Raw genomic sequence first — 24,859 nt, 5'->3', positions numbered from 1 at the left:
CGTACCTACCTCACCACAATAGCTCACTGTACACTGATAGAGTCACGGAAAGCCGTGTGTACCGTTGTCAGTGTAAGCAAGACTACTATGCTGAGTCAAGGCCAAGCTGGCCCAAGGTTAACTAATTTGTTTGGGGCTGCGTAGCGCCTTATATTGCCATCCGGGCGACCCTCTCCTCGCCGTCCAGCTGAGACGCCGGCGCGCGCAGGTAGGGAACGCCTCGATGGGAGGCGCCCGCGTGGACTGTAGGCGACGGCCGCGGTGCGAGGGAGAAAGTATTCGGTGCGAGTGAGAGGTCCCGCGCTACAATCTCCCCCTCTGGATCTGATAAGCGCCCCGCTGAAGATCCAGAATCCGCCCCTTGATGTTTGTTCTAAGCCGATCCTTTCTTCGGTCTTTCCCGTTTTCGTAGAGGAATTATTGGTCCTGGTAATGGGGTTGCCCTCCCGTCGTAGAGCAAGCTTGGACCTGAAGCCTTTTGATGCGTTGCTGAGTACATGCGACGCAATTCGTACGGCGTCTCCCGGGTCTGGGTCAGGGTCTGGCCTACGTTTGTGGTCGGCATATTGCTTACTGATATCATGCTTATTGTCATCCACTGCCCTAGTGCGTCTGAGAGTATCGGTGAGTTGGAGTAGATTCGGCGTTATCTCGGATATAACATTCTCTGACTCCGTTGTTGAGTAGTTTCTCCCTGCGTGTGTGAGTAGACGACCAGCATGTTCTACTGGTTGCTCTTCTTTTCCCTCCCCCTGGAGTGAAACAGCCCCTGATGCATTACTGCTTGCATCAATTTTGAGCAGATAAGAGGTTGTTTCGTCCACTTGGCGTTGTGGAGTACCGGTTATCGGGCTCAGGAAAATGTCCGGTCCGTATACTCCAAACTCTTCACTCGGTATTGGTTTCTCTGTTGAGAGGTCGGCCATCGCCATCTGAGTGTCTGCGGTTGTTTCCCACTCGAATATTGTTCTTTCACTCTCCAGGTCGTATTTTCGCGTTGGTTGGTAGTGGACCTTGGTGTCACATTGTCCTTGTGCATTAACTGCACAGAAACTTAGCTTTATCGGTGATAATGGTTGCTTTTTTGGGCAACTCGGGCAGTTGGATCTCATTACGCCAGGCTTGCCGCATCCGTAACATGCAAACTTGTCGGTTATGCGTGTCTCGATGTTCTGTTCGGTTGGGTTACTGTTATGTTGTACCCTTTTCTGGCATGCATCAGTTTGGTGTCCCTTCCTGTGGCACAACGAACAGAATGGAGCTGGCGTGTGGTGATTCTCATCCGGTTGCGTCTTGTATGATTTTTCTCTCAGCTTGTCCTCGATCTCTCGAGCCCTTTTGATGAGATCGTCGAAACTTTTGATAGTGTTTCGCGGCATTCCATCGCGTATTTGTATGTGCAGTTGAACAAATATCATGTCAATCTGCACTGATTCCGAGTATGCCGGAGCTGGGAGTTCTGCTAACAGAGCTCTTTTCTGGTTGATAAATAAATCAGTCAGTTTGTTTGTTTTCTGACTGACTGTGCATAACTCCGTATACACCTTGTACGCGTGCCTTTTGGGTACAAAAACGTGCCTAAGCCCCGCCATTGCATCCTCCCAGGAAGTGATGGTATCTTTCACTCCCATCCACCATGTAGCAGCATGTTTCTCCAATAGAAGCTGTAATCCAATCAGTGAATTATACTAGTTGATGTGTTCGATCGTCCTGAACACAGTCGCAGCTGCGATGAATGCTTCCACTTGGCTGCTATTGTTGGTCCCATCATATCTTGCTGTACACTGCGCAAAACTTCCATGTTTTGCGTCTTTTGTCAGCTCTTTTATCAAATCCTTAAACTGATCGCTTGTCAGATTTACGGACGCCATTTTCACTTTCAGCCCCACGTTGGGCGCCAATTTATAAGGGTATAAGTAGGTACTTCCTTAATAAATAAATTCGTAAGGGTTCGTTGTGTTGTTGAAGGCGAAACTATGGCGAAACCTGAGCTCGTACCAACCTCACCACAATAGCTCACTGTACACTGATAGAGTCAAGGAAAGCCGTGTGTACCGTTGTCAGTATAAGCAAGACTACTATGTTGAGATGAGTTTGCAAGAGTAGCTCACTGTACACTGATAGAGTCACGGAAAGCCGTGTGTACCGTTATCAATGTAAGCAAGACTACTATGCTGAGTCAAGGCCAAGCTGGCTCAAGGTTAACTGATTTGTTTGGGGCTGCGTAGCGCCTTATATTGCCATCCGGGCGACCCTCTCCTCGCCGTCCAGCGGAGACGCCAGCGCGCGCAGGTAGGGAACGCCTCGATGGGAGGCGCCCGCGTGGACTGTAGGCGACGGCCGCGGTGCGAGGGAGAAAGTATTCGGTGCGAGTGAGAGGTCCCGCGCTACAATCTTAATTTTACCGCGTACCTACACCATGGAAAACGCTAATGTAGCGCGTCAGACTGCCTTTACCCTTAGTGATAGGTAGGGGGGTTCTCCAAACATCTTAGCCTGGGGATCCGCTTCAGGATGTGGGGCCATAACCTCAAGTCTCGGTCTTCTTTTTAAGTATAAGCCTGCCCCAATAGGAGTAAGCTCCCGAAACCAACGTGGCCTCAGAAGTTCGCCGCTGAGATCCACTTACAAGATTTAATATGGGCATCATCAGATTCAAAGTCTCTTACTGAAAGTAGAACACAAAATATGGGGAAACAATAAAAATAAATGAAGATTGAAATTTATATAACCCACTGTATTTAATAACAAATAACTATTTACAAGAAGTTATAGTTATAGTTAAGTTATAGACTTGCATAAAATAATGGAGCAATGAAAACAACACAACACAGTTTTACGTTTTCTTTTATGAATTTAATAAATACACAAATTCTCAATTAAAAAAATAATTGATAAATCTCTCATTTTCTCATGTGTAAATTAACAAATCAGTCGATAAAATATTTAAAACAATTACAATTTTTTTTCGGTCCGAATGATTGCGTATTAACATCAAATCGAATTTATCTAGTGATCGACGGATGAAGTCTGGCAACTCGGAGAGTAAAATATCAAACATATTTGAAATCCAACGAGCCTGGTCTGCGGATTAAAAACTCCGCAGATCTGGGGTGCTCCACGCGAAAAAAAAGTCCAAAGACTATAAATCAGCTGACTTGTGTGCCAATGGAGCACCAGCATTAGCTAGATACTGGTTGGAATTTTAGTTTCAGTTCCGTCGGATTTCAGTTGCTCCGTGGGTATGCCAACGTGAGAACTGGCGGTTGCCATTGTAATAAATTCCATGCGGACCATCAATTGAATACAAATTGTTCCGCCAGGAATGTTACATCGTAACAATGTCTGATCTCAACAGCCTACCTCCGCCCTTTGCCACTGGTCGGCACGCTTTCAGTCTCTTGGTTTTTTGGCATAAAATAATAAAACGAAGCCTGCTTCAAAAGTGCTACCGTTCCCCGGCAGGGTAAGCCAGTTTCCATTAATTTTTATCTTCCTTGGTAGTTAATGTACTTTTTTTCAAAATTAAATTATTATTTACTAACAGTAGTGACCATACTTCGTTACGCACGCATAGCTACTTTACCGAGAGTTTACAAAATGTTTTAACGATTCGCCCAAATAAAAGAGGTTGAGGATCACTGTTCTATTGTTTTATTATTGGCTTCTTTTCGGTTTACAGGAAGCCAGCGGCAAACAAATTTTAAACATAGCTGATAAACTGAATTATTTGTTATGTTAGGTTAGGTTTTCATTTTTGAATTCATAAATTTTGTCAAAATCGGCTATGAAAATTGACACGGTTACCGTCTGGTTTCCTGTAAACCGACTTGTACCTGATATTGTTAGAGTTATGTACTTGGCACTGTTTTTTTATATTCCTTAATGCGTATTATCGTTTATAACCTTATTATTCTGGTTATTTATAGGTAAACACAATTCGTTCGTATTACATATTAATTGTTCTATTACTTCAGTCTTGGTTGGTTCCTTTTTCACCAATCCATAGCAAATTAACGGTAAAATACTTCCTGCGATACTTATTAACATAAAACTGCTCGGTAGCAATGTGAGAGTTACATTATACACGTAATTAGCTAGAGGTATTATGACAAAGGACGTGCATTTTGTCAGGACCGCTGTTATGCAGGATATTTTGCCTGAAAATAAAAAGTAATTCATTTTTATTATTTTTTAGAAATGACTTATCAATAATCATTAAGTCACCTACATTTAGCAGATTACTTACTCATTTTTTTTAAAGATTCCAGTTGACCTCCAGATAAAAATTGCAGAAGTCAATCTCAATAAATGTTTGAAGAGTAATGCTTCTTAGAAATATTAACGGCCCACGTGCTCAGCGTAGGTCAAAATGAAGATTTTATGCTATTTTCAGAGCATAACCCTAGACATTCCTTAAACGTTTTAGATAATCAGCTATTTATATAATTTTGAAGCCTTATTATCCTTTAAGTTTATTTATTTTAAGCAGTTGATGACTGCACAAAATATTTTTATTACATAAAATAATATTATTTTAAAACTCTCACTCTAATGTTTTAGAATATAGTCATATTTCATTAAAAAAAATACTACCTTATTCTTAAGTCAATAATTATTATAAAGCAATCATTATTCATAGGATGTTTATCACATTTGAATAGTCAAAGACATAGCTTATAATCAGTATCTTTAGAATTATTTTCAAATGTGTTAATCTTGCCCATTTTTTGAATAATTATTGGGATCACAGAGATTATCAATATAATTTTTTATCGTAAATATTTCACTATAATAATGTCAACATAAATTTTACTAGTGGTTTTATAAATGCTTTTAAAAATTAATAGATCTAAAAAATCTTAGCACCACTGCACATGGATGTATTGAAATATTACTATATTCTAAAACATTAGATCGAGAGGTTTAAAAGAATACTATTTTATGTAATAAAAATACTTTATGCAGTCATCAAATGTTTAAAATAAATATAAAGGATAATAAGGCTTCAAAATTATATAAATAGACTAGCTGACCCGGCAAACGTTGTTCTGCTATATAAATTATTTCTAGTGAATATTTTGGTTGTTAAATAAAAAATAACGAATGTATCGTAAGTGTGTGGGGATGGGATCTATGACAGAAAGAGGAATGGAGCGCTGTAGATGATGACCGCCGATAAAAACAAAAAAAACATCAACCATTCATTTTCTCAATTCAAAATGAGTAATGATGTTCATAATGAATGAATTATCTGTGACAGGATCTCATTGTTTAATGTTTATGCAATATCCGTCTTGTCCATTCCAGAAAATTAGCGGATATTGGAGAGCGTCTTATGAACGGTGTGTGTTAGCGATGAACTCCAGATTATTGTTTCTTCTTCAAATCACGATTTCTCGCGTCGATGTGCGGTCGCCAACTATGATTCCAGCAATGTCGTCAACAACAGTCGCATTGAATTGACGTACGTGCTCTCCAGCTGGTGTTTTATCAGGATTAATGACAATAGCGTGATTGTCTCTTTGCAATTCGTGCATGTGTGCTTTGAAGAATTTCAATAATTCATTGTGCTCATTCAACAGAGTGTCCAGTTCGCCGACGATGCGCCTGGCATTGGGCGAATTGAGGCTATTGTAGCCGCAACGTGCATCCACATGATTGATGTCCTCACCGTCCATGAAGTAGATTTGTAAAAATGTATGTGGTTCGTTTGGCATTGGCAGCAATGAGCCTACTTTGTGGTATACTTGGCCTTTGATTTTGAACGTATAATGGAATTGTTGACCATTTGCCGCAGTATTGTGAACTATTTATGTTGCTCCGGACGAAGTCATTTGGAAGCGTGAATTGAATGTGCGAATGGACTTCAGGAATAGGTTTGAATCTGGAACCGTTCAAATGGTTCTGGTGGTATCTCAATTTCTGGTAGTTGCACTTTTCCTGATGCGCAACACATCCCGGCTGACTCATGTTTGAATTTGAGTGCATGACAATGGGGAAATTATTTGTCCATAGCACCAATCAGCACTTTCGGATGAGCGGAATATTCAATATCTGGCTCGTACTCGAATGCGAGACGAAGGAACGAAGCGGATGTAAATGTTCGATGTACTTGTTGGCGTTGTCGGTCATTTGCTCTGCGTGTGTTAACTACGAACCGGCGCGCTTGGCTCCGTTCCAATTGTCGTTGTTGATTTTGTTCAGCTTGTGCCTCTTGTGATTGGGATGCACGCAATTGCGACATGCTTACACGCACGTTTTTGTTATCTTGTTGGATTTGTTCGTCTGTTCTTTCTGCTCTACTATTTCGCATGTTTGTTGCTTTATTCGTTCTACGGCCCAAATGGCCCCCTTGCGTCTTGCTGGCATTGTGCACTGTAATACACGCACATAAAAATAGATAAATAAAATAAATCGTACAAAATTTTGCACGCACTGCGTTGTGGTATGCCGAATGAAATGTCAAAATGACGCGACGCTTCTCTTGAATTCTTCTCGGACGTAGCGCCATCTGTCATTCAACAACATAAATAATTTCGTTCTGTTTGACGACGGTTAAATTTTTTCATACAAAAATAATAAAATCGCGATTAAAAAATGGGAGGGTAGGGGTAGGAGGGTGAAAATTTGGAGTTATAGGTATTTTTTATGCCAAATAATAAAAAAAATACAAAAAAAAAATTGTCAAAAAAATAAAAGAAAATTTTTCTGGATAGAGATACCTTAATCATCTAGCGGTATGAAATATACTTGTTGACCTATTCTCATACCTAACAAATATACATAAAAAGATTCATAAAAATCTGTCGAGCCATTTCGGAGGAGTTTGACCACAAACATCGTGACACGAGATTTTTTATATATATAGAGATTATCTACAACGTTTAAGGAATGTCTAGGATCATGCTTTGAAAATAGCATAAAGTCTCCATTTTGACCTACGCGGCGCACGTACCCCCTTAAAAGGTAAACTGATTTTTGGACACATTGTTTTTATAAATGGAATTCAGGTCAAACATGTTGAGCGTTATTAAGAAATATTATTTATATAGGTATATAGATTCACCAGTGGCGAAGGGTGAAGATAGGTTGTTAAGATCCGCCATAAATAGTGCACATTTAAATTTGTCAGTCATACGTACATATTTGCTTTCATTGAAATAAGATTACAATTTACAGATAGAGTTCGTTAGTTTTTAAAATTCAACTAACCCTGCGAAACCAAGCCATGACAGATAATAGTCCAAAATACTCGTCTATTTATAAAATACCTCAAATTATTCACTTAAATTATACATAATTTTGAATAATTTATAGATAGAATAATATTTTTTATCTATTATAATTATTAATGAATTAAAAAAATGAACGAACGATATGACGTGTAATAATATGTACCTATTCTTAATTCAATGAAAACAAATAAGTATGAATGAAAAAGTGTGTACAATGTTGTCGTATCGCCCAAAATATACCAAAACTATTATGGTTTGGTTTAGGCAGGGTTCAATTGATTTTTAAAAACTAACCAATACCATCTGTAAATAATTGAAGTCTTAGATCAATAAAAACAAATACGTATGACTACCAAAGTTAAATGTGCACTATTTATAACGGATCTTAATAGCCTACTTCCACCCTTCGCTATTAAGATACATACATTGTTCAGAAGCAACAATCTGTTTGTTCAAAACTGGTCGCTCTGCTATTTTTACTCCACTTTTGAGAATGCCAAGGATGGAAACTAATAAATGGGGAAAAAAAGATTTATTTCGATTTAGGTACTTATTCATTATAATGTATTGCATAAGTTTAATAACACGACAGTGGGAAAATGATTAAAAGGTTCGAATACCATTCGAATTCTAATATACGCACCACACATTGCTCTCTTACAACTAAACTGTCACAAGTAAAATAACATGTTTTCAAATTAGTTTAATTATGTTCTATTAATTATTCATATTAGTAATATAAAAATAAATAGACAGAACTTAAAGTTTTTCATACACTAGAGAAGGTATACTTGTTTTGATTTGATATTATTTAAACATTCAATTTATGTTTAAGAAAAATATCAAATATAATTAACTTAGTATTTTCAACTGCAATAATAGAACATAATATTATTATACACCCATATATTGCACCCACGATGGCCGCGCGGCTTAAGCGTTGGCCTATTGCGTCGTGGGTCCCAGGTTCGAATCCTGTATCTGGCAAGTACACATATTGTTTTTTAATCTGTGTATGAGTCAGAGTATGGACCTAATATGTTGAGCAAGTGGCTGACATCCATTTCTCGTAAAAACAAAATCTGTCAATACAAACCGCCACACCACCAGATTATCCTATTAGGATCGGACATGGTTGAAAAAAAATTATTAAATATATATATAAAAAATGTGGTGCGTGGCTGTGCCATTTATATTTGCATTCATCCATACTTCCCACCTCTCTCAAATCCCAGTATTATTGTCACAAGACCAAGTGACCGGCAGTCACGGGTCATGATATACCGTGACGCAAATAACATTGAGTTACTTTAAAACCTCTATAGCGCGTGAAGTCAGCTCAAGAAAACGAATGTGCGTATTGCCGCACAGCGTTATACAGAGTTATTCAAAGGTTAACTCAAAACATATCTGTTCGACATTAGTTGAACGTCGCGTCTAGGGATTGTAATACCAGTATTTCATAACCGGTATTACAATAATTATTTATCGATACCGAAATACCGGTTTCAAAAATCCAATATACCGGTATTTTCGGTATTAAGAAAGAATACACATTTATGTTTTTCCAAAATGAAATTAATGTTTTTTGATATTACTTACTACTATATTGTTTTAATTTTAATTGAATATATGAGTTGTATACTGTCAAAATGCAAATATATTGTCTGATACTAACAAAAGTTAAATTATATTAAAAACCCCTCAAATTTACTCATAGACTAATAATTGTCGCGATTAATCAACATGATTTCGAAAAAGATAACATTCGTGGCTTATATTCCCAAGTAGATAGTATATTCAACAAACGTTGAATTTCAGATAGATTTTTCTGTACCCGGACTTATTGTATTTGTAAAAATTAGCATTTGTAAAATATTATGGTCTATGCATATTTACAAAGGCACTTTAGGTTGCTATAAAATATTGTTTTAAATATATTTTAATAGTCATATTTATTGATAGGTACTTATTTTTTTCTGTAATATGTTTTGACGAATACCGATATTAATACCGGTATTCAATAAGAAATACCGGTATTGATATATTCATTCGGTATTGCACTCCCTAGTCGCGTCCATCATTCATATATCAAATATCATCCATCAACAGTGTACCTTCAAGTAACCCAGGTAACCCAACAAACAATACCGCGCGAGTGACAGTGCAATCAGACCACGGAGCCATCATCAACATCATAAAAGGTCAGTGTCAGGCATCCTGTTACCCCTTCTCCTAGATCCGGAAACCAGCATCACCTTAAAACTATACAGTCCACTGCTAATAGACCAGTGGGTAATAGTTGATATTCTCTGACTTGGGAGATGGGAGACTAGGTGCGATATGTTTTGGAAAATAATTAACCACCACCCAAAAATCTTCATTAGTAGGTACATTAAATATATCATAATATTCCGTAAATACAAATTATTTACATTCAATTATTTATGATAAGAATAATAGTAATTAGTTTTAATACCGAATTGATGCATAATCTCATAACATAACATGACTTACATACAAAAATCATCCACCTTTGAAAACTGAGCATGAAGGCGATTGCTGCAGCTAATTGCGAAATCGCTCCTATCAACCCGATAACTTCGTCTCTCAGTTTCAATTTATGTTTCAGTAACTTCACTATCAAGATCATACCTGGAAAGGTTTAAAATAGGTTTTCACATAGATAACTAATTGATGCAAATAAATATACATTACCTTAGTAATTAAGAAACTTTACTGAGACCCTTCGGTATTATACAAAAAATGTGACATCCTAATGCCGTGTCCACACTGGCAACAAGTTGCCGGCAACCTCATTAAATTTCACGATAATTATCAAAATTCGTTTGAGCAAAAATTATTGTAATCGAAATTTAATGAGGTTGCCAGCAACTTGTCGCCAATGTGGACACGGCTTAACAGTTAGCCAATTGAATTTGTTAATGTTGTGTTTTGCAATATTTTTATTACATTCAGAATTACATATAACTTTGTATTATATTTAGTCGACAACTGAGGTAAAAACATTGTCATTATGAGATTAGTTTTGTTTTAGATGAAAAATGCATTTTATTCTTTATATAGGTAGGTAACTAATTTTGAGATCATAATCGTACATATCCATTCAAAGGAAAAGTAATATATTATGTTGTCATTGAAACTTTTTAGTTACTGATTTCTTATCATAGCTATTACATTGCCTATATATTTTAACAAAGTAAATACATAAATGGATTTTAGTTTTCTTACCAATTACGTGAATAATGCTTCTATACCCTAGAAGTATTCCGAATTCCGTTTCAGTCCAATCAAATTGTTTTCTAAGATATAAGTATGTGATTGATAGCTCTGTTAAAAGAAAAATATGAAATTATTTAAATGAAATATAGGAATTGAGTACGTATTACAATTATAAATAATAACGAAATTAGTTACTCGTATTGTAGAAAGTGAGATGGCCAATTATCTTTGAGAGGTCAAAAATTTATAGTCCAGATACCTACATACCACTAAACATATAAAATTCTAGCAAAAACAGCAGATTTTTAGTTTAATTACTTTTTTTATTAAATGAACAATACACACGATTTAATAATGTTTAATTCTTTATGAAACATACCTATATCAGAACCACCCGGTACTTACCAATATTTTTTTTTTCAAAATCTTTTTGCAATATAATAATATATATATCTGAGAAGTTTAATAAAACAGATAATTAAACAAAAACAGGTGTCACAGTCAATAAAAAGGAGAATAATAATGGAATGTACCCACCTGCCATAACAGCAGAATTGGAGCACGGTAGAATCATCATGAGTATAATTATTTTTCTCTTATTGCCTTCCCTCTTTTTGAAAACACATTTTAATGCCTGGAAAGGAAGGGTTAAGTCCAAAAGATTTGGAACCTTTTCAGATACATTTATGTCATGCACTTTCCACATGGCATAGAGCAATGAGGACACCTGTAATTTATGTGAAAAACATTTAAGGGGGATGTTTATTTCACCAGAGGCACCTAGCGAAAAATACGAAGCCTTGCAATTTGAGACATTTTTTTGATAATTTGCAATTTCAACTGTTCTGTCTTATGAGTTTTTTTCACGGGTACATAATTAAAAGTTGCCTGCGGCGCAATTTTCTTCAATGTCATTAAAAATAGTTTTACAAATTTGAGCGTCCGTCATTCATTGATTTAGTGCTTTGCATTATAATTCAGAATGTTATATTATTTAATAGATACATTTTTGTTTTGAATATTTTGTTATCAATAAAATATTTTTTCAAATTTTCTTTGACTTTCAACATATTTCCACTGAAATAATATTTTTCTAATTTAGGCGGCGGAAACATTGGTGCTTCCCTGCATACATTGCAATTGTCGATGAATGTAAAAGAATATTACTATATAATTTACATAAGTGAGTAATGGTCACCATTTGGGGATGTTTCTGTGTATCTGGAGAGGCCCAAGTCGGCATCAAATCCAACAAATAGTAAGGGTTGATCACGAAAATAAATAATAATAAAGCCGGCAATGCCGTAAATCACGACCGTTGAAAAATATTTGCAACGTCGCCGTTTTTCGACAACGTTCTCGTTGAAAACGAAACACAAGATGGCGGGTAATACGTGCCAGACGGCCAAACAGAAAACATCGTTAACTCGCGCTTCATATAAAATAAATTGTAACTGTGAAAAAATGTAACCATTAGATAATATTAAACGACAATACATCTCGTCGTTTCCATCACAATTCCGGTGTGTTATTTGTCCACCTCCAAGTCCTGAATCCAGACGAAAATCCATGCAAAGAAACAAAGTGACAGCGTGCTTCTCACTTTCGAAAATGGAGGAAAATGACAGTACCTACCTCTAATACCAATGATATGGAAAAAAGTCCAATAAATCCGAGAGTTCTATATAAAATAGGGCCAAGAGCACTTCCAATGACCGTAGATGTAGTTATAGCAGCACTGTTTGATCCCATTACAGTTGTGATACATCGACCAGTTTTATAACATATCTGTAATAATTAATAAAAAAGATTCCTTATTTTATTTTAAATTTACAGGGATCTAATAATCCTATTAGTATTGCTAGTAATATACTTTAATCCTAAGTGATCGTTTTAATAATCTACCTACCTTTTCTTCGATAGCGTTGCAACCTAAATGAAGCCTCGTCAATCCTCCACCTTTTGGGTCATCAGTTGCTTCAATCGATCCCCAACGTAGTCAGTTTTTCCTCGGACATAGTCTTCATTGGAATTCTACCAAGCATATTTTTTGGAAAGCGAAGCAAGCAGAGCGGTTCTACCGTAAGGGTTCATAGGGACCATCCCCACATTCATATCATGGCATAAATATACCTACGTCAGATATTTTTATTATTGGATATAATATACCTACTTCATTAAATGATTAAATGAACTTATTTAATTATTTATTTCATCCATCTAAACCCGACGCTATTTTATAGATAAATTTATTATTATTATACAAATAAATAAAGCAATGGTTGTAAATTATTATCTAATAACATAATGATTACGAGTTTATAAAGGAATTAATTAAATTAAGTACCCACCTGACACATATGTACAAATTAATAAAGCTATGAAATCTATTTTTCGCTGACCGGGTTGATCCGGTTCCGTCCCGTCGTCGCGGTACAAATCTCGTTCTACAAAGAATGCGAATGCATACACATACCGGGGAGCGATTCAAATAACCTTGAGGTGAGTAAAAAAAGCTCACAGTATGTCGTTGTTCAAAACCGACAATAGTAAGTCTATAATGCGTATTATTATTAATTCGGTTTATATTCTAAAACAGGCTTTTTAAACGTGATTAAGTGACGACTCCGATAATCATAATAATATATTATTAATTCTGAAAAATTACTCATTTCCCTTTAATATAATCATATTATTTAAAGTAGCTTGCTTCATACAAAATGTATAATATGACAAAGTAGGTAGTTGTACGAAAAAGCAAGGGCATGGTTATTTAAAAAAAATAAAAAATAGTAGGTAGGTATATATATGTAATAATAATTAATGGATAAACCCCACCATATAGAAAGTCGTTGAGCCACCACTGGTTTAAATGTCTAAGTTTCGCTAGAAAGTCGCGAATCCTTGGATACGTTGTATAGTTTGTCATACTACTTCATCATTTTTTACCGATCCATATTTTCATCGCAGGATCCACGTCATTGCTCACGTTGAGATGTTCTATTGGAAATAGAACGCGGTATTGTATTGACATTAAATTCATGTCGAAATATACCATTAAAAAATAGAGCTAGTGAATTTTATTTATTTATTAACTTACATCTCCCAGGTAACTGAACGCTGCCATAGAAAGAAGTGCAAAATTTCCTCCAATAGCCAGCGGAATCACGTCGATATATATCATCCATATGGTGGAAACCATGGGGAAGGCCTGCATTATGAGCAAGCCAAGACTAGTTATAATGGCGCCGACGATTGGCAGTATGATGAGAGGTTTCCTTCTTCCACTACTGTCACTCCAAGGTCCAACAAAAACGAGAAGTGTACTCGTTATAACTCCTCCAATGAACCCGCTGGTGATCGCCAAAGACGAGACGATTGTTTGAGCTTCCGTCTAGAAATACAAATTGGGAAATGTCTTCATGTTGAATAGTACTAGTAACTACTTACTTATATGGTTAAATTTAACTTTTACCATAGCCTACAGTAAATAAAAAATATTGTTTGCCATCCTGAGTGAATCAAATGATCTGAAGGCTCCTACGATTGATGTGAAGTATCGGCATTTTTTTATGACTTGAAATATCTCAAGAGCAGTTTTCAAAGACTGTGGTCCCCACGCAATCAAGTGTGCTTTAACCGAGTTAAAAAGACTTTGCAAAGTTAAATTAATCGAATCATGACCTCCTACACCGCCATCTTTAGATTAATAACGCCTGAGCACAACTTTTTGCACAAACAACGAGTGGTCCACTTTTTAGCTGTCGAATTCAGATCCCTGATTGCTTGACATATTGATTCGCCCTTTTTCGCTTAAAATTGAATTATAAAAAAATCTCAAATCAATCTATCAGTGTTATTAATAAATAATATATGAAGCGTCTAGTTTCAAAAGCCACTAAAACTACTTTTGACAGTTCTGAGAAAAATGATAAAAAGTCATATCTATTGAATGCGTGAACATTATGTATTTAATATTTGATTTATAAAGAGTATAATATTTAGTATCCCTTACTCACTTTTTGCATATTTTACTGAGAGAATATATTAAAAATCAAATGATTTTCATTTTAGGGGACTTTGAAACTCAACTACCATTTTAGAAGCTTTTGAAATTAACATGTATGATTTTAGGGGTAATGCATGGAGAGGCGCATGAAAAAATTGCAAAAGGCGTCCTGTGGTTATATTTCTTGGAGAAAAAATAAATATGTTTTGTACAAATTAAAAAAAATATTTATTCGAAGTAGGTAACTAAAATTAACAATATAAATTATGTTAACGATATAGAATTTACTATTGCATACATACATATTATATAATTAAAAATATTACAAATAATAATGAAATAGAACAGTAGTCTATACTTATATATAAAAATGAATGTTTGTTTGTCCTGCATGCGTTCCTATACCATTTAACCGATTGCGATGAAACTTTCGTCAGTTACTGTGCGCACACTCGCAAAGGTTTCTAAATTAGTACAACCATCTTCTTCTTCTATTCTATCTTCTTGTATGGGTGTGCGTTCCTATACCATTCATCCGATTGCGATGAAACTTTCGTCAGTTGCTGTGCGCACACCCGCTTTTCTTCGTTTCGTTTTTGAATTATTACAACTATCTTCTTTTTCTGCTTCTTCTTTTATTCTATCTTCTTCTATTTGTATGCGTTCCTATACCATTCATCCAATTTCAGTGAAACTTTGGTGACTTGTGCGGACGCACGCAAAGGTTTCTGAATTAGTACAACCATCATTCAGAAAGCTTCGCGGGTGTGAGCACAGCAACTGACGAAAGTTTCATCGCAATCGGATGAATAGTATAGCAATGCATACGAATAGATGAAGGTAGAATAAAAGAAGAAGAAGAAGAAGATGATTGTACTAATTTATAAACCTTCGCGGGTGTGAGCACAGCAACTGACGAAAGTTTCATCGCAATCGGATGAATAGTATAGCAATGCATACGAATAGAAGAAGATAGAATAGAAGAAGATAGAGTAAAAGAAGAAGAAGAAGATGATGATTGTACTAATTCATAAACCTTCGCGGGTGTCCATACAACAACTCACGAAAGTTTCATTGCAATCGGATGAATGGTATAGGAACCATACGAATAAAAGAAAATATAACGAAGAAGAAGATGATTTTTCTAATTTAGAAACCTTGGCAGATGTGCACACAATAACTCACCAAAGCTTTATCGTAATCGGATGAATGGTATAGGTATAGTGTACATATAATTTATTTATATTCTAGTTAGTCAGTGGCTGTCACTACTTTATATTTTGTTATTGAGGATTTTTAAATATTTGTACAGAAAATAATAAGTTGGTAAAACCGGTCCTGATAATTAATAAAATATGTGAAAAAAGTATTTAGTCGATAGGTACATATTTAACGTTTTCAATGGTAAACTGTAATTATTTTAAATCAAGTATTTTTATAATCAACAATTGGGACAGTATGACGAGACGCCCCTGTATTATTGGACAAATAAGACGTAGAAATTATCAATATTCACTTACCGTTTTTGGCGTTCGATATTGACTTCCCATATTTATTTTCTTTCTAAACGCTTCCTTGATTCATTGGGTTTACGTTTCGACACATTAATCAGTACAACATTCATTATAAATATCGAAAAATACTATTAACCTACAGAGCGATCAACACGAAGTCACTTTAATTTTTTTCAGGCAGACATATTGAAATCCGTATCACATGACCATCAGAGCAGCCGCTGATTGGCTTATTCATTTTAGGGGTATTTGAAATTCACACTAAAACTGTTTTAGGGGGTTTTGAAATTAATCCTAATTTTTGATAATAAATATTGACGGTTTTAGGCCTTTTTTGAAACTATAACTTTGTCCAAAATATATTGGACAAAAACATATCTCTAAATTTAATATAATATATCTAACTCAAAATTGTATGAAAACCGTATTAGGGGGTTTTGAAACTAGGCGCAACATATATTCCTGTTATTCATCAGCTGTCAAAGTCAGACTAGTCCTTCACACAAAAACCGGTGATAATATCGATTTCCAAAAATATGTAACATTGATCTACGCATTACATTTCTAGAAGGTGTGTTAATGCTAGTGTAATATTTATTATCTAACTTATCTATTCAAATCAGATCATTCCCTTTGTGAAAATGACAGACGCGTCAGTATGAGCACTCTATACAACAATGACAGTTCATACATAAACAACAACGGGAGAAAAATTAGGATCAGTCGTTGTGAATGTATCGGCGTTCTACTTTAGTCGGCAATGCCTCCTACCATCCCAGGGCCATTAATTGCCTCCAAATCCTTCCAGCGCTTACATGGGGCTATACCATATAGGTATTAAATAAAAGCTGTGCCAATGAAACAATGCTAGGTAGCTTAACAAACGTTTTATGAGGATTCCAGATACAATACTGTATTGATTAATAATAGAGTATGCAGGATGTGCATTTTCCTTAGTCCAGGATTCGGATCCAGACTTCAGACAGATTCCTGATCTCAAATTTTCAATACCAACACGGTGCCAAGTAGAGTGCCGTATTCATACACTTTTGAACGGCATTCAACGCAGTAAGCGGTTTATCGGCCAAATAAGAAAACTATAAAAGATCACAAAGATGCGTACGGAAATGCGCACCAAACTTAAAATGGCAGCGATCAGCGCGAGCTGTCAGTGTTACTTTAATATACGCCTAAAATGAGTTCATCGCAACAAGCGTTTAGTAGGAAACTTTAAACGTGCCGTTGTGCTATAATCGGATTCATCATGATGCTAAATGCTTGTAAAAATGTATACAGATCGTGGATCGATGGAGATGTATGTAATATTGTCAATGAGTCCGCGAAGCTGTATTGCCATATTATGGAAATGTTTACTGGGTATACTTTATCATTTTAGTTTTTGAATATGGTTTTATAACAAATAAATTATTTAAATTTCATGATTATTATTCATTTATAATTATTAAATTTATATGGCACCGTTTGCACATTTTTACACCTATTCACAATTTCAAAACTTTAAATTAATTATCGGGTAATTTAAATTTAAAAGTTGGTAACATTAGCCACGGCATGACGCGTATTACGTCAGCGACGTGACGTCAGTATTCGACAGATTCAACTAAGGTTTATGCATGCAAATTTGCAGTAAATAGCTTGAATGCAGTTTTCTGTTATATGCATACGCCAATAAGATTGCAAGGCCTGTAAAAAGACACTCCATCACCATTATTAGCTAATTTTACTACACTTCGACTCTATTATTTAGTAGAAAAGTCGGTACTCTTCGGTTATCAGGAATGCAGCGGAAAACAGATTTTGAAAATACCCGATAAACTGGAGTATTTGTTTGGTTAACCTAACCAAACCTAACCTAACCTAGCCTAAACTAAACCAAACTAACAAAAAATCCATTATATCGGGTATTTTCAAAATGTGTTATCCGCTGTATTCCTGTTAACCGAACAGTACCGAAAAGTCTTAAAACACAATAAACGTAAAAACAGCAGTCATCACGTGTGTCATCAAGTTAAACTGAGCTATGATAATATTATATTTGTGAAGTCTACCAACTTAATCATGCTTCATGCGTTTTATAAATAATTTCAAACGTTATAACAGAAATAACGTTAAGGTTCATTCTATTTATAGTCCATTTTTTTGGTGTGTGTAGGTACTAGTAAAGAATAACGTATTCTAAAATAAAACATCATTAGCTACCTACTCACTCTTTATGCGCCGGCTACACGGCAGCAACTTGCCTGCGCGGTCTTGCCTGTGCAAAAAGATGGAACACTCTCGCGTGGCCTCACGGCACAAGTAAAACTGCGCAAACCTCATTACGTTACAACAGAAGTCATCGTCGTGAAAACACTGTTTTTCGGAATCGCAGCAATGTCGTGTCAAGTGACGATTTGGTTTTGTCACAAGGGCTTTTCTATTGTTTATTGGTTAATAAAAGAGAAATAATCCTCCAGATCCAAGTGGACCAAACAATGGCTATTTAGAAGAAACATACACTCGCATATAAATCAGCATTTTTTGCTTAAATATAATATATACTAGTGGCAGTGACGTCCCGTAGGGGGTAGGTCATGGCCCCCACATCCTGAAGAGGGGCCCCCAGGCCAAGGTCTTTGGCGGGTCCTCCTACCCACAGAGTTTCCCAAATGTTATTCCGAGAGGTAAAAATTAGTATTCAGCGTATTGTTGAGTACCTAACTACATCTACTAGAAGTATTTAATATCGACAAACTATAATCAAAAATTTTGTAGGTATTCCACAACCAAATAAGTACTTTACACTTTTAATAATCTTGAAGTAAACTTGCGCAGGCAACTTTTTTTACTATTAGAGCAAATTTTTGATGCGTGTATATGTTATAGGTACGTGGTCCCAAAAATTATAGTATTTTGTCCAAAAATAAAATAGTAGTTAGCTACCTACTCATTATTTTCGGTTGAAAATGTATAGGTTTTTAATCATATTATCATATCATATCATTTCAGGTTAAAGTACCACAACGATGGTGTATAAATATATGTCGTCAGTGCCAGCGCCTGATCTTTCAGATTCTTTCACCTTTTTCATTTCTTTGCGGTATGAGCTTCGTAAAGAGTTAATTCTTTTTATCACCATGTCTCTATGAGCATCTGGTTAAACCTGTGATGAAATGATAATATTAGTAATATGTAATTGCAGTTACCTACATACACTACGTCATGGCCCCCACAAGTGGGAGGGCTGATAGGACTTTAGCCTGGAGGCCCGGGCTTAGGGGGGCCCGGTGTGGCGACTAGCTAAATGAGATGGACAGAAAACAAAGAGACTTTATAAAATAGTCCGGGTTCAGCAAACCGGCGAGCGAGGGGATCCTGCTCATCTTGGCTTGCTTTGACGAACTGGTGCACAAATACCGGTAACAATAACTGAATGTAATTATTGGCGCTGTAATATGGGTTTGTTTCCCGCTATGAACGCTTCAGAACAGTTATAAATCATTCGGCCGTCGATAACTATCTTAAAAAAGACTATTAGTAGCGGCAGAAGTTCGTCTGGAATCCTCCGGATGGGCGATAATAACGGTGATGCAGTGTCTATAGGTGGCAAGTTGAAAAGGCGAAAATGGCGAAATCGTTTCAACAAAGGTCGCAGAATTGTATTAAAATCGAATCGGCGAGGGTGGCGGAGCAAGGTTGCGGAATACAGTGACGGAAAAAAGTGGCGGAATTGTATCGGAATTATTTACTAGTATCAGAGCGCGAGTATGACTGTTCGCTGAATCGATATATTAATTTTCGAATATACATCGGTGGATAATATTATTGCTTTATTAATAAATCAAAATAATTAATAAAAAACTGAAAATCGTAAGATTTACATAAAAAATCTAAATAAAAAGAAATAGGTATGTATTTCATTGATTTTTCTCGGCAAATTTTTAAAAGTATCTTCCTTAAGCCAATAAACCCCACCATGAATAACTTAATACCACCGCATTAGAAATATTCAACAATTATTGGAATAAGAACGGTGACGTCCCATGGAGGTGGGCAGATAGAGCGTTGCTTGGGGGCAACAGTTTCTCTAAGGGCGGCAAATCGAGGAGAATCATTTCGTATATATAGAAATAGCTACTTAAACTTTGTAATAACGAAAATATCTTTCCATTTATAAATTCAGCTCACTGCTGAAAACAAAATGTATTAATTAATGACTGTATTTTTTGTCGAGTTCGCGATGTCTAGTTTACTTCCGTTGCCCTTCGACGTCCATGGTGACAAGAAACGACACGTGCACGGATGGTACAAAATACGGTAGAAAAAATGGGGCGAGATTTTGGCGCTGCCCAGGGTCGGCATTTTGTCTAGGGACTTGTCACTGACTAGTAGCGAAGGATGGAGGTACGCTGTTAAGATCCGTCATAAATGGTGCACACTAAGCTTGGTCAGTCATACGTATTTGTTTTCATTGACAAAGACTACAATTTACAGATGGAGTTGGTAAGTTTTTAAAATTCAATTAAACCCTGCGAAACCAAGCCATAATAGATAATAGTCAAAAAATACTAGTCTATCTATAAAATATCTAAAATTTTGCAATTAAATCATACATAAATATGAATATTTTATAGATATATTTTTTTTATCTATTGTGATTTTGTTTACGCAGAGTTTAATGAATTTAAAAAACGTACCAACAATAATAATATGTGTAATATTAGGTATTCTTAATCCAACAAAAACAAATAAGTATGAATGAAATAAGACTGTAACCGTCGACGAACTGAGCGCAGCTTGTTAAACTCGGTTTGCGCAGTTAAAACTTCAAGCAAGTTTTTGGTTTGCGCGGTGTACAGTTTTGCCGTCTACACGCACGGGTTTGCCTGCGCAAACCGGTTTGCGCAGGCAATACTGTAGTGAAGCATGAGCGTGTGGCCGGCCTTTGATGATTTTATTATGGTCTACCTACTTCTAATTTAGCTTTGACGGACCCCTCAGATCTTAAGCACATATCCTCGGAGTATCCCAAATCCACCAAACAGGCCCTCTGCAGGAAGAGATTGTTGAAAGCGATCAAACTCATGGTGAAGGAAATCATCACTCCAATCCACATGGGCTCCAGGGTGATTTGGGACCATAATGAACTTTTTTCCACTTTCTGCGTTGTTTCATCGCTGAAAAATTAAAATTTATTTATAGCGTCAGAAAGATAGATTTTTTATGCCGACTAGATTAAGGGATGGAAAATCGCGAGTCTTTTCTAAAACTATTTCCAAAACTCTTTAAAATACTGCCGAGAAACGATGGCATCATTAACGTATATTGTTTTAGGATAACTACGAGTATAACAGAATATCTGAAGGAAACTTTTATTTGAAGGAAAGAGTCTTCCTAGCAGCTTTTCTTATAATTTTCCTCAATGCCAATGTCGACCAATATGTTTTTCTTCACTTGATATTGATGTGGGAATTATTGAAATGCAATTGTAATGGAAATCTAGTTACACAACACACATAGGTTTTTTTTTTTTAGAATTAATAATAACCATGTCCTTGATTTTTCGTACAAGGTGGTTGTTAGTAATTTTGAACAATCACAAACACCCAGGCTTTGAGAAAAACACATAAATGTTTTTGTCATGATCGGGAATCGAACCCAGAACTCTCGGGTGGAAGGCCAGCGCCTTACCCACTGCACCACGAGAGCCGCACACACGTAGGTTGTCATGGTAATCTCGAGAAAATAATTATTTTCAATGGATAATCAAGTATTCTTCTCTCCTTCTTTTATCGTGTATGCTGCTAATAACGAGTTTTTATCATTCCGATCTGTCTCCTTCCCTCTAAAACAGTGATTTCCGGCTAGGGCTCTACAAAACCATGTGATTCTGTCACCTACACCAACAGTTTCGCGATAAATCGTAAAAGTTTATGGAGAACGTAAACTAGAAACCGCTTTACGGACCTTAAGAATGTGTCAAATAGATAGGGGTTTTACTAGATTTTTCCAAATGTTTCAAGGGTTCCGCCAACCAATAAAGTTAGGAAACATGTTAAGTTAGAAAGATGTAGACATACCTATGTACACATAATTTTGTCAATTTATGGCTACGGCCGTATGTTGTAGCTTAACCACTGGGGAATGCCAAAAGAAATGGCGTATTTCAAAAAAACACTACCTTATTCTTAGGTCAATAATTATTATAAAGCAATCATTATTCGTAGGATGTTTATCACACTTGAATGGTCAAAGACATAGCCTTTAATAAATATCTTTAGAATTATCTTCAAATGTGTTAATCTTGCCGATTTTTTGAATAATAAAATGCCTAATTCTTGTCAAATTTGGGATCACAGAGATTATCAATATAATTTTTTATCGTGAATATTTTACAAAAATTATCTCCTAATAAATTATACTTATAGTTTTATAAACGCGTTTAAAAATTAATAAATGTAAAAAATCTTAACACCACTGCACAGTTATGTACCGAAATATGACTATATTCTAAAACATTAGAGCGAGAGGTTTAAAAGAATACTATTTTATGTAACAAAAATACTTTATGCAGTCATCAAATGTTTAAAATAAATATGAGGGATAATAAGGCTTCAAAATTAAATAAATAGATTATCTACAACGTTTAAGGAGTGTCCAGGATCATGGTTTGAAAATACAATAAAAACTCAATTTTGACCTACGACGAGCACGTGGGCCGTTAAGAACCTAAGTATATGTAAACTTTGGAAAAATAAAACATTTGTTTCTTTGGTCTCTTAACAAGGCTAAATCTAAGAACTAAATATAACTAGATATAATCAAGATATTCAATAATAATTAAAAATATATTTTTCTCTCAGCCCAGAGCTATTCATCATGCCACATTATTTACTTAATAAATAATATTATATACAGAAAACCTAAGGTGGGTAATATTCTGCGAGTATATTCATTTATACATTAAAATACAAAAATATTATTATGTTTGCACTGGTGCAAAAAAATATATAAAATTACATGGATATATTATTATGTAATTTTTATAATGTAAAGTCACTAACCTCTTAAACACGTGTAATATTTTTACCTCCTCCTCGGTACACTTTTCTCCCAATTTGTCAAGAACAATGTTTCCATTCGCACTCATTGTTTTGCGACTGATTTGTCGAAGAATTCACGATTATTTCAAAAGGTGCTATTAATTCATCTTACCAAAAATGCAACATCTTGACAAAAAATTAGAATTAGACAAACTTGTTATGCAAATGTAAACCAATAATAGTAAAACAATCACTACATACTCGTTTATTTATCATTTATATTGAAAATAACAATAAACGTATTCGTATCATTTCACACAGTCGACAGGGCTTCCAAACCGAGGTTTACCTCGACTCTTTCAAAAGAGGCTTCAGAAAAATGATATCTATGTTTCAATCACCAGAAAAATACTTCCGGCCGACAGCAACCTGCTCACACGGCCGAACGCTAAATCTATAAGTACGTAATACTATATTTTTCATACTATTCCTTTCCCTTATTAAAAAAGTATCTACTTACATACTATGTAACAAATAAACATTAATAAAAAAAATATATTAATTTATTTTATTTTAATTGTTTTTTTTTTATATTTGAAATATTTGAAAATGCGAGATATAACAAAATCTTTCGTTTCACCCGGATAACCGGTTAGTTAAAAGAAACCGCTATCTTGTTTGTATTATTTCTCCGGTATATTGGAAGCCCTAGTACAGGGTTGGCGAACCTTTTTACATACGCTTGCCAACATTTCCCAAATATTATTTTTCAACTGTCTAACGCAATGATACTCAATCTTTTATTTCTTCGGGCCAAATACATATATTTGTAAAGTAACGCGGGCCGCATCACTAATGGTGTGACGAAAAAAATCATGAAACCCCCCTTTTTTACAAACATTTTTGAGATTTTAAAAATTATAAACAGAAGTAATGTGTATCCAAGCGTTTATTTCAAAATTAAAAATCATGTTCCTGATAATAAATGTGTTTCGGGCCGCACATAAAAGCTTAAAGGGCCGCAGGTTGAGTATCGCTGGTCAAACGTGCAGAGCACGTTATGGTAAAAAATAGGAATAATAGTTATATTTTCAAAAAAAAAATGATGATGTTCTAGATACCACTCACAGACCATAGCACACATAATTATGGCTTTATCACTTTTTTCAATTACGCCAAACATTTCGGTCCACCGATTTTGAAACTGTCTGTTTTTGTTCCTTATTTGGTCAATGCTCGAAATGAACCGGAACGCACCGGAGCGCCGTTCCCGTTCGTGGAATCGGTAAAATTATCGCACCGTCTCGTGGAATAAATAATTTGACCGTCTGAACTGGATAAGCCATATAATAGAAAATCTAACTCATTTTTTTTCTTTATTTGGAAGCAATTGAGCTCTTCTCTGAATAGAAGGCTATTCTGCTTTACAATTGTTTACAAAAGTATACATACACGTTTTTTTACTACAAACATAAATAGTTACATTATTAATAATACAGAATTACATTTTTGTTACACTATACACTAGACATTTACGTTACATTTTTGGAGAAAATCATGTGCAATTTTTGAATGTGCTTTGAGTGCTGAAATATTTGGTTTTGCCAGGAACGAATTAATCGTGAAAGGAGAGTATTACCTGCATTTTCCCAATTTATTTATTAACACCTCTCTCTCCTGGTCATAGGCATCTAATTGCCAGACAATGTGGTTAAGATCTTGAGTGGGATGCCCACACTAACACTGAGGACTATCTACCACTTTAATTTTGTACAATGATTCGTTGGGACTGTAATGCCCTGTCCTGCTTCT

General features: G+C 35.5%; 1 protein-coding gene across 1 annotated transcript; it reads right to left on the bottom strand.

The window, feature by feature from the left end:
- Positions 1-2,718: 2,718 nt before the first annotated feature.
- Positions 2,719-23,198, bottom strand: LOC147073429 (putative peptidoglycan muropeptide transporter SLC46). The gene is made up of 9 exons (XM_085945199.1): positions 23,069-23,198; positions 20,977-21,181; positions 13,582-13,875; positions 12,117-12,269; positions 11,019-11,208; positions 10,491-10,589; positions 9,756-9,893; positions 7,664-7,747; positions 2,719-4,160 (listed from the first exon to the last, which is right to left on the bottom strand). The coding sequence occupies exons 1-9, from the start codon at positions 23,152-23,154 to the stop codon at positions 3,883-3,885; spliced, it is 1,527 nt and encodes a 508-aa protein (XP_085801325.1). The 5' UTR covers positions 23,155-23,198; the 3' UTR covers positions 2,719-3,882.
- Between the last annotated feature and the right edge of the window lie 1,661 nt (positions 23,199-24,859).

Source organism: Rhyacophila brunnea, unplaced genomic scaffold, assembly GCF_057557595.1.
Source record: "Rhyacophila brunnea isolate RB1 unplaced genomic scaffold, BYU_Rbru_1.0 scaffold_18, whole genome shotgun sequence".
NCBI lineage: Eukaryota > Metazoa > Arthropoda > Insecta > Trichoptera > Rhyacophilidae > Rhyacophila > Rhyacophila brunnea.
Note: the sequence above shows the minus strand (reverse complement) of the source record. Positions and strands in the feature narration are given on the sequence as shown.

What these genes read in the sequence shown, in the direction of transcription:
- LOC147073429 (XM_085945199.1), bottom strand. Translation starts at nt 23,154, where the DNA reads ATGAGTGCGAATGGAAACATTGTTCTTGACAAATTGGGAGAAAAGTGT. An exon ending in CAATTCTGCTGTTATGGCAG is followed by an intron (nt 10,590 to 11,018) that starts GTGGGTACATTC and finishes TTCTTTTAACAG; the next exon opens with AGCTATCAATCACATACTTA. An exon ending in AAGCATTATTCACGTAATTG is followed by an intron (nt 9,894 to 10,490) that starts GTAAGAAAACTA and finishes AAACCTTTCCAG; the next exon opens with GTATGATCTTGATAGTGAAG.